Source organism: Taurulus bubalis (assembly GCF_910589615.1).
Source record: "Taurulus bubalis genome assembly, chromosome: 17".
NCBI lineage: Eukaryota > Metazoa > Chordata > Actinopteri > Perciformes > Cottidae > Taurulus > Taurulus bubalis.
Window position 1 is genome coordinate 11,036,174 of NC_136605.1, and position 10,992 is coordinate 11,047,165.

The 10,992-nt window shown below is 42.6% G+C and overlaps 1 protein-coding gene across 2 annotated transcripts; it reads left to right on the forward strand.

Annotated features, from left to right (window-relative positions):
• Positions 1-490: 490 nt before the first annotated feature.
• rdh8a (retinol dehydrogenase 8a) lies at positions 491-6,797 on the forward strand. 2 transcript variants are annotated; one of them, XM_079232542.1, is made up of 6 exons: positions 491-654; positions 3,009-3,170; positions 4,300-4,479; positions 5,259-5,352; positions 5,451-5,634; positions 5,796-6,797. In XM_079232542.1, exons 1-6 carry the CDS (start codon positions 549-551, stop codon positions 6,021-6,023), a joined length of 954 nt encoding a protein of 317 aa, XP_079088668.1. In that variant the 5' UTR covers positions 491-548; the 3' UTR covers positions 6,024-6,797. The 2 variants fall into 2 exon arrangements, with proteins under 2 accessions (XP_079088668.1, XP_079088669.1); XM_079232543.1 differs by lacking the exon at positions 3,009-3,170.
• Positions 6,798-10,992: the final 4,195 nt, after the last annotated feature.

Here is a 10,992-nt window from a genome sequence, read left to right on the forward strand (position 1 = left end):
GCAGCTCAAATATTGCTAATTTGAAGTCCTAAAATCAATTAACTATCTTAATTAAAAAGATGACATAGTTGTTAAAACATTAAACAAAAAGACGTTGGGTAGGCTACTGTAAACTAAAACCTTTGAATCATCCCTGTTAAGAATACGTAACGCCACCAGGTATGACCAAAACATCACGTGACCACTGCATGAATAGTACAGTTATTTGTCGTTGGGGTCACCAGCTCAGAAATCAAATAAGCACTGCCCCCTCAACACAACACGCACGTGCGCGCATGCACGCCCACACGCATTTTTGCAGGAATTAACCTCGTTTTTTTCCAGGGGCAGGCGGCACCTAGCAAGTTTAAAATCCAATTTGCAATGCCACGTCTCTTTCTGGTTTGTCCTTTTATTGAACATGTGACTGAATTAGAGGTTCACATGGCTGCGGCGGCTGCACGATCCGCTTTAGTTCGTTAAAGTCCGGTGCTCGGTATAGCTCCCTCTGCAGCGGCCATCCAGAGCGAGAGGACCGCTGCTAAGCACGGCGCCCACCCGGACAAATCATGGCGAACAGCGGGCAGAAAGTTGTGCTGATCACCGGCTGCTCCTCCGGCATCGGGTTACGAATCGCCGTCACGCTGGCCAAAGATGAAAAGAAGCGTTACCATGGTAAAAGCGCGTTCTTCTACATTGTTTCTTTGATCGGACCTATTAGTAGCAAGTATACCAGTGTGTGTGTGTGTGTGTGTGTGTGTGTGTGTGTGTGTGTGTGTGTGTGTGTGTGTGTGTGTGTGTGTGTGTGTGGTGTGTGTGTGTGTGTGTGTGTGTGTGTGTGTGTGTGTGTGTGTGTGTGTGTGTGTGTGTGCGCGCGCGCGTGCTGCGCTTGAAAACCTATTCCGTGTTTACTTTTCCTTTTCAAAGCTCTGCTAATGCGCCAGCTTTCCATTACGCACAAAGTTGTGTTGAGTTTCACGCGCAACTCTCCGTCTTGTTGGCAACAAATAAGTGATGTGTTGGAACAACTAACCCTATGATATCGGATCCATAATTCTTTTGTATGGACTGGGATCCAGTCGCCCCCTTTGGTTCAACAATTATCATCTGAAAGCGCAGTTTCCAGGCTCCATTTCTCTGCAAGGATGCCGCTTTCCATGCGGAATCATAAAAGGAGTCTTGTCAGTTCTCTTTCAAGTGACTTCTCCAGCACAAAGCCCCTTTTATCGCGCTGCATTGTAGACCGCCTGCTCCGGGTTAGTGCCGTGTCTAATGTGCCTATAGTCCCCTCATTGGAGCGAGTGTTGAAAGGGGGACAAAGTTTGAGACCTGTACAAGCGAGGGTTCACTCCAAAGCAAGGGCCTTGTTTGAAGTCTTCATTGGAGCACAGAGGAGTTAGAGTGTCCCACTTTGACATTGTGGGTCTGTGCGTCTACTCTCCTGCTTCCCAGCCATTGCTGTGTCACTCCAAAAGCTTTTTCCATGTCGTGGAGCCTCAGACAGAATTACATTACACCACTGTCCCACCCCCACACCCCTGTTGGTAAGAGTTTGCCTTCAGAACCCCGTTGTTGTTACATTATGCAGAATAACATAATTAGCTGTAGGCCTAGTCGGGTCAGTGAGGTAACAGTGAAACCCATGATTCCAGCAGGCATCTTATGCATTAACTAATTTACTAATTCAAGCTGTTTTTATTGCTGTCCTTCGGGGACCACTGGGCAAGGGTTAGTTCAAGTTTCTTTGGGGGCCCTCGGGGTCTGTTGGGATTTATCACCGTGAAATAGATGAGCAAAACAAAAGTGATTAACTGCTCCCATAACACCGGTTTGAGCAGATTTTCTCTTCACAACGTGACCTGCTTTCAATAAGGATGAAGCTGATCAGCTCATTCTAATGGTCTTTAGAGATTAAATATTGCATTGTGCATAAAGTAATAATTAGCTGCAGTAACATGCACCAAACTCAAGAGAAACCCCCCAAAAATACCTCAGTGTGTGCAAAGTAATGTGGTTAAATCAAGAATGTTTAAGCAGCCCAAGAGTAATTCTTGCAGGAGCCAGAAGAACAATAGATCTCTTGTTCACTTCTAAATCTCTTTGTTGCTTCATGGACACAGTTTTCAAATCACAAGATTAGACTTTATGAAACGTCATGACAAGAATAGTGTGTATTTGTTGGATGATGACACTTACACAACGACATTCTAACAAAACAAAAAGGGGCCTAGTTTCATTGCGAAACATGTCTCCAGCACAGCAATCCCTCTTTTCATCTGTTCAGACAAGAATCAGGTAAGAAGTTCTCCTTTATCTGTCAAGGACAACAGGTAGAGCGAGAGGAATATTGTGTGAAGAAGAGGTTATTTACTCCCACTGATTGCCATTGTGCAACAGCACTGTCTCTCTCTTTCCTCTGCTAGAAAGTGTCAGTCAGCAAAGTATTAGCACAACATACGACTTGGAAGAAGCCATGAAAGCCGAGTCAACACTCTGCTGATAGCTGCTGTCCCTGGCCATGATAGATTCCTGTGCTGTATGTGGGTCAAAGTTCAGAGGAAATCAATAATGTGTCCTGTAAACGGAGAGGCGTGGCCATTACTAGGAACTCTGACCCACATATCATATCTGACTCTGTCACAACCGTCTGTCATTAAGTGAGATCAGAGGTTTCACATAAAAGTCTGTCATTTTATCAATGGGTGACATTTTTTTTCTCTTTTACAGTAACTAGCTCATCAGAATCAAAACCATTTATTGCCACATATGTTTTCACATACAAGGAATTTGTCATGGCAGGTGGTGCATAACAAGAAATGGGAGCATGTATACATTTACAATTACATTTTTTTTTTATAACCAAATAAGAAAATGACAAAAATGTACTCAAATAAAAAGTCACCTTTTGCAGTGTGTCAATGTATGAGTCTAAAGAACCGTTTCCTGGTGCTAAAAAGACTATGTTTCTTACGTATGACGACACATCATCATACAAGTGAAATAATACTTTCCCCTCCTCGGTTTCTCAGTCATTGCCACCATGCGGGACCTGAAGAAGAAGGACAAGCTCCTGGAGGCAGCTGGAGACGCATATGGCAAGACCTTGATGTTGCTTCCACTAGACGTGTGCAGTGACGATTCAGTCAAGCAGTGCATCAACAATGTCAAGGACCGCCATATTGATATCTTGAGTGAGTGGAACACGCCTGAAACCAGGCCTGCGTCTGCCATTTGACCCCTTCCCCAGTTTGTATGACAGGGCTTCTCTGATATGATTTAAACACGGGTGCATACTTGTGTTTTCGTTTTCTTTTAGCATCAGTTGATCATTATATCAGGATATATCCTTAAGAAATGTACTGCATGAATGTCTTCTCTTTGTGTAGGAATGATAATCTAATCCATTGAACACTAGCCGTGACCCTCCCCGTGATAGTAGCCTATATTTAACACAAACAGCAATGTCGACCTTCCGTGAGAGAGAGAAACAGTAAACATCTAACATACTTGTCAAGTGGACAAGCAAACTATCACAGTGCAGTGTTATTACTGTTATACAGCCACAACCTGAGGACCTTTTATAAGTAACTGAAATGGTTTTGGTGGCCAATCTCTTGTAGCACTGTCATCTGTGGTTCTGCAGTTAGGTGTTTGTGGGCGGGGGGAGATTGGGAGAGTCTTGACATTCCAGTCGGCAGATAGATTCTGGACCAAAACAGACCGGACCACCAAACTGATATTCTGAGTGAGTGTGTGAAATGTAGCTGAAACTGAGTCTGCAGCTCTATCTGCCCATGACACCTTCTTTTTCTTGTTATTTGATATGAAGGGGTGTCTGGTCCATTCAGTGAAAACAGAACATACAATGTAAATCTCACCACGTCACCAACAATTAATTAGGGCCTTTGTTGTTAATCAACTAATGTTAATGTAATTTGGTAAAATATATGTTGCAGGATTAAACAGTCTATTTGTGTTTGTCATGTTTACACCTTTACTCCGGATAAAGGTTATATGTATGAACCTGCATCATCTCACTCTGAATTCAACATTACACCCCCCTTCACCTAATTACTCACGACCCAGAGGCCCTTCAACATGGACTGGTGTTATGTCACACCTCTCTGTCGTTGTCCCACACTGACACCTGGTGGCCATATCAAGAAATAGCATCTGTAATCTATCAATGAGTATCTGTTCCTGGAGAAAGGCCATCAGGGGGACATCACTCCTTCGTGTTAAATCAACAATATCATAACCATTTAAAAGATGATCTCACGAGCGGGTTTGTCATCTCCACGCCTGTGTGTTTCCTGTCAGTCAACAATGCAGGTGTGGGCTTGCTGGGACCTGTGGAAAGCATCAGCATCGAGGAGATGAAGAGAGTATTCGAGACCAACTTCTTTGGTGTAGTTCGCATGATCAAAGAAGTGATGCCAGACATGAAGAAGAGGCGTTCAGGACACATCGTGGTCATGAGCAGCGTCATGGGTCTTCAGGGTAGGATTTGTGTGTACTGGAGTTGTGTGTGTGTGTGTGTGTGTGTGTGTGTGTATATATATATATATATATATATATATATAGATATATATATATATATATATATATATATATATATATATATATATATATATATATATCTATATATATATATATATATATATATATATTATTTTTTGTTCTTTATATTTATATTATTTTTTGTTCTTTATATTTATATATGTATTTTGGGACAGACCTGTGGGGAGTCTTATGTCTTAAAATCACTCGTATTGATCTGTAAATCAGTGTGTTTATGATTGATTAAATTAGTTAAGTCAGTATTTAGTTCATAAGAACATGAAAAACAATCTCATTGTGACATACATTTTTTTTTTAAATCTTGATGTAACCTGTTAAATTATATTGTTTTCCAATAATAGTGCTGAAAATGCTTGCAAGCAGTTTAAGGTCAAATGAGGATGCTTGGCATTTGGAAACTGAAAATATTTGTATTTAGTTGCCTATTATTATGCCTTACATTTACAGTAAAAGTCTGCTTACCTGGCTAGGGTTGCAAAGTTGTTAATCACATGCAAGTAGGCTGAACTGACTTCACTATTCTGTCTGGAAATGATGCTGTTCCCTGTGACATCTCTCTGTTACTTGGTTGATTTGAGTTTCTAAGGCCTTTATGTGTAAATGATGTTTGAAGCATGTCTGCTGTTAATTGAGTACTGTACAATGTAAATATACTATGCAGTGATGCTGACCTTTATCTCCCTGTTGTGTTGATTTAGGAGTGGTGTTCAATGATGTTTACACTGCCTCTAAGTTTGCCATGGAAGGTTTCTGTGAGAGTATGGCCGTGCAATTGATGAAGTTCAATATCCGGTATTACCTTCTTCCCTCGGTTCTTCCCTCACATCTGTCTTTGCTTTGTGCTGTCAATGCTCCCTCACACGGGCCTTTCCATATCTGACTCCTCACAGGTTGTCCATGATTGAGCCTGGCCCAGTGCACACAGAGTTTGAGACGAAGATGATGGAGGATGTGGCCAAGATGGAGTACCCAGGAGTAGATGCTGACACAGTTCGGTATTTTAAAGACGTTTACCTGCCGTCATCCATAGATATATTTGAAGCCATGGGCCAGACGCCGGACGACATAGCCAAAGTAAGGAAAAGATTTATATTTCTCGCTCAAATTTCACATGTCTAGCTCAGGATTTGAGAATCAATGTTGTTTTTTTGTGATCACTAATTGGTACATATATTCAACCAGCTTGCTCAGCAATGAAATTAGTCAAAACTGTATTTTGCTTCTCGTCTCTCCAGTGCACTAAAAAGGTAATTGAGTCAAACAGCCCTCGCTTCAGGAATCTGACCAACAGCCTCTACACTCCCATTGTGGCCTTAAAGTACGCAGATGAGACTGGTGGCCTTTCTGTCAACACCTTCTACAACCTACTCTTCAATTTTGGCCCTCTCATGCACATCACCATGAGCATCCTCAAGTGCCTGACATGCAGCTGCCTGCGCAGACGCACGGTCTCACCAAACTAAAGAGGACGACTCCTACCTTTGCCCTCCCTGTTTGTTGACCCACACCAAGTTCCTACTGCCTTTTCCTGAGGATTTGGGCTCAGCAGGTAGAGTAGAGCAAGTAACCCAGGAAAGGGGAGGTGCCTTTTAGTTCAAAGACACTACCATGATAAGCTTTTGCCAGACATCATGCACAATTGCACAAGTTTCCCACAGAGATGTTGTATTCAGGATGACATCATGTTTTCACACAGAGATAAAAATACATACATAAAACGCAGAAATATAAGCAACACACACAAACGTTGGATTATTGTACACACATACTATAAAGCTAAGGCCTTGCCTTAGTCAGATATACCGTGGTTATATAGTGGTTAGATGTCTGTATTGTTTAAATAAGAACTCACAGACCGGACATGAGATGCGAGCCCCATGGACAGACAACAAAGCACAAAAAAAGAACTCTGTTACAGAGAGAAACAATACAATTATAGAGAAATAATTCTATAACTTGTAGTCTAGATAACTGCACTCAGGCTCACCAGAGTTATAACATGTATGACAGAGACCGAATGAATTTATCTTCCTTGATTGTTTTGTGACCTTAATTTCATGTTTGTAGTGCTCATGGTCATAACTGCTGTTAAATCATATTTTTTAATATTTTGATAAGATGAAGGTTTGTGAAGAGGTGGGTCAGATGTTTTAAATCTAGCTTCTTGATTTAAAAATAAATACAATTTCTGATTTACCATCGAAAATATTTTTTGTTTTAAAATAAAATGTAACCACTTTGACTAATATAGTTTCTTGATACTTTCCTGTATGTTCTCCAATGTGTGTGTGTGTCTCTCTCTCGCTCTCTCGCTCTCTCGCTCTCTGCAAGACTCCTTGGGTACCAGGAGGGGGCAGTATTTCACTTTTTTCCCCTGGCAGTCAACCTGTGGATTTCACAGAGTGATCAGCCAGCAGAGCTGTAGTGTAAAGGAATTTATCATCAGTGGCCTGAGATAGACAAGTGCAATATAATGAAATAGACACTGGCTGTCTTTAAAAAAAAAATGCATTGTATTTGTTACAATCTATGTTTAAATAATCCGATAGTCAAAACCAAATCATACATATATATTATTTTTTGGGGCGGGGTTAATTTCAAAAGATAGCTATTCCATATTTTCTTAGTTTTCAAGCCTAACAAACGTATCTCAGCGAACAGAGACTTTTTATTGGGACCATATTCAGGTGAAGACACACATAATGCCTCACATACTTGTTTTTGCTTATGCATTTTGTGCATTTCTTTCTGTGCACATACGCACACATTAGCATGTGTTTGCATGCATGCGTGCGTGTTTGAATGTGTTGTATGAGCATGTCTATGGGCCAAGTTAGTGATCTGTTGATGGATATAAAGAGGTCATGGCCTGCTCCCCATCAAAACCCCTCCCTTGAACCCCCACCCCTCACACACACACACCCTGCTTTGTGCCGTGTGAGAGAATGTGACCTGGTTCCCATCCCTGAGGAGGGGTGAACCCTAATGACGGCCTCCTCAGACACATTGCGCCGCACTGAGCCTCCCTCTCCAGCTGGCCCCCTCAGCCCATTGGGCCGGGGACCCCCTGGTCCACACTGGGAGATGCCTGCAGTCTGGCCTGGGTAGCCCAGCCAGAGTTTGTCCTGTCTGCACACACCCTGTCCCATCCCATCCTGCCATGCCTTGCCGTGTCCAGACTCACGCACTGCATGGAGCTCATAATCAGATCACAGGTTGCAGACCTGTAGTTTCTGTGCCGTGTACAATGAGTGCAGCGTCTCAGCTCTGTGTATGTGTCTTCATCAGAGGCGACAGCTCCGCACAATGGAACAAAGACGCTGTCAATCACAATCAAATGGGTGTGTGTGTGGGGAGGGGTGGAGGAGGGGGGGGGGGGGGTGGGAGGTTGGAGGAGGAGTCTGTGTGTCTTGAATGTTCAGGGGGATGCCAAGACCCAATGTGGGACGCTGAAGGCTAAGGGCACGGGGTAGGTGGGGAGTTTTGGGGATGCGAGGAGTGGGAGTTTGTTGCATTTGGGAAGATGAGAATTGGGGTGCCCAGGCCTGAATGGAAGACCTGTTTACTAATTGAATGAACACAGGAGTTACAGCAAAGTCTCATTAAACAAGAGGTCTTATCAAACCATTGTTGTGTACCTTTGTTTCACAATCAAGGACATAATTGCAGTACAATGAGGGCAGTGTGACGTGGTTAAGTCTTCCCTTAATTGTAGCCCTGTCACAATTACTAAGCCGCTAAACATGCATGCATGCTCTATCTTCATGCACCCTCGACAAACAAGCCATTCACATTTTTAGACAGTGAACATGAGTAGAGGAGGAAAAAAGGGAAACCTCAAAAGTGATCTTTGTAGGAGACATTCTTTGAAATCTATCTTCCTTGCATATTGCTGGGTTGTTGCTGATTCAGCCGTTTTACCGCATCCTCCTTTCACTGTCATTATCACCAGAGAACCACACCTAAGCCTACTCGGAGGGTGATGAGATAGACTAGGGAGTCAGAGATAAACAAATACAAAAACTAGCTGTAAAGGTCAGAACATTTTGAGAACTGAGTTGGGAAAGAAAAAAGAAGAGAGCGAAAGTGCAAAAGAAGCAGAGGAAGCAACGGAAAGGATGAGTGCTGTAGGATGCTGCATTAAATGGAGCTGATGTCTAGACAGGGTGCTTCAGCCTAATCCCAGGTCAGGATGGATAAAAATGTGGCTCCACTTATCTGTTTCTTTTATCACATTCAATAAGACTGAAGAAAGAAAAGGTGGAGGTCAGCCACCATTAAACATGGCTGTATGTGACTGGAGATGTAACCACATGGGACATATTACTATCCATGAAGCTGATCCGGGGTCTGACGAGAGCTATCAATCTTGATATAGTCAAAACAGGAGAAGCCCAAGTTGCCCTGAAGTTGGCCTGTGGCGTCCGAGTCCATTAGGGCAGCAGAGGCCACAGGGAGAAACCAACACACCCCGTCTCTCTCTCCTTCTCTGTCCGTTCCCTCTCTCTTTCCTTCTCACTCTCTCTGTCTCTCTGAGGCCCACTGTCTGTCTGCCCTCTCCTCTGTCCATCTCCATAACTCCGCTGTGCAGTGACCTCTCACAGACCCAACGTGGGTCACTTGTTTATTCACACATGGAGGGGGGTTCAACATCTCTCGTTTTGAGGAGAGCTGCTTGTTTGCGTCGCTTTTCAGGATCGTTTGGAGGTCAGAACATAAATCAGTAGAATCTTGGCTCTATGGCTGGCCAGTCATGCACATTGTTTTACTGACACAGGACCGCTATTGTCACTATCATTACAGCATTAGCGTTGTCCCCTTTCCCTACTGCTCTTCCAGAACATAAACAATCCAGCAGGAATTTCCAGACTGCGGCTCAGTTTTGCCCACTACCGTATCGTTTTGTTCCGCTCTTTTCACTCTCTCAAAACGACCAGTTCCAATGACTGTGAAACTCTGTGATTAGAGGGTTCATTCTGTGTAGAAGCTCGATAATTGTCAAACAAGGGGATGATGGCTGATTGTGCTGGGCTTTGAGATGATGTCATCTAAGCTGGGGTAACATGATCCTCTTGTTTTTATTGTGGACACAATGAGGTAAGATTGGTGTAAAATTTCGAAAGAAGAGTTTGACAGCAAAGCTGCTGATGTCAATGCGCAGATTCTGCTAAAAACCTGAAACTCCTGTTTTGTGGGCAAGACCAGACGAAGGGTATAACGTCCCAAAACAAAAACAAAATAAACAGATACGGAAACAGAATGAACTCAAACAAACACATTACTCTTTTCTCATTACGATGTGCACTCACATTTCTTCCTGTAATATATCATCTGACTTGGGGTTTCTAACCCCTTCCACCAGGGATCAGCTGTTTCTCTCCTTAATGTTGTAATTAGACTGCTGGGAATCTACTGCGGAGAAGCATTTGTATTTTTTATTTCCAGAAAAATAAGCATACACTTTGCTTTCTGGTTTGACCGACACCAAAGAGGGAATATTTTCATCCCAGGGATGATTATCGTTTTAATTTGTTTCTCGAGGATAACGGTGTTTTTCTCTCATGGCAGTGAGAGAGTGAGCTTAGTGAGTGTTTATGCGGATGTGTGTGAGTCGGACACAGAGAGAGAGAGGATTTAAGAGAGAGATAGAGGGGCAGATGGATAGATAGATAGATAGATAGATAGATAGATAGATAGATAGATAGATAGATAGATAGATAGATAGATAGATAGATAGATAGATAGATAGATAGATAGATAGATAGATAGATAGATAGATAGATAGATAGATAGATAGATAGATAGATAGATAGATAGATAGATAGATAGATAGATAGATAGATCTATAACAGGTATGCAAAGTGACTGAGACAGTTAGTCTTTGATAGACAGTGACCTCATCTAAGAGTCTGTAAGTATTGCCTTGCCTGGCAACCCTGGCGATATCCCAGACATATTTCCCTGCCAGAGAAAAAAAACTCTCCTGACTCCCTCAGCACTGCCATGAATCTGATCTATTCACTGTCACCAACCATAAAGATGAGAAACCAAACACGCCCATGCCAGGAAGCCTGTCTTAGCCCAAAGAACCCACATCATTGTTTATTCAGCTTGAGTGCATCATATCTTGGCAGCCAGGGCGAGGTAGTAAGACGTTAGTTCATAAGAACATAATGACAACATAGCTTCAAGTATTAAACATAAGGAATAATGAAAATAGCTGGGCACTCTTTCATGGACCCAAACACCAGAACCAGAAAGCATGTTGGTCATCTGCTTCATTCAAGACCAGATGAACAGTAAACTTTGTTCTGCATTCATGGATCCACCAAGGCAGATTTTTTTTTTTCCTTCATGAAAACAAAAGAATGCCTCCGTCTATTGACCGTGAAAAGATGTTCATAGATTGGTCCCCAGTGAAGAGATGTCTTT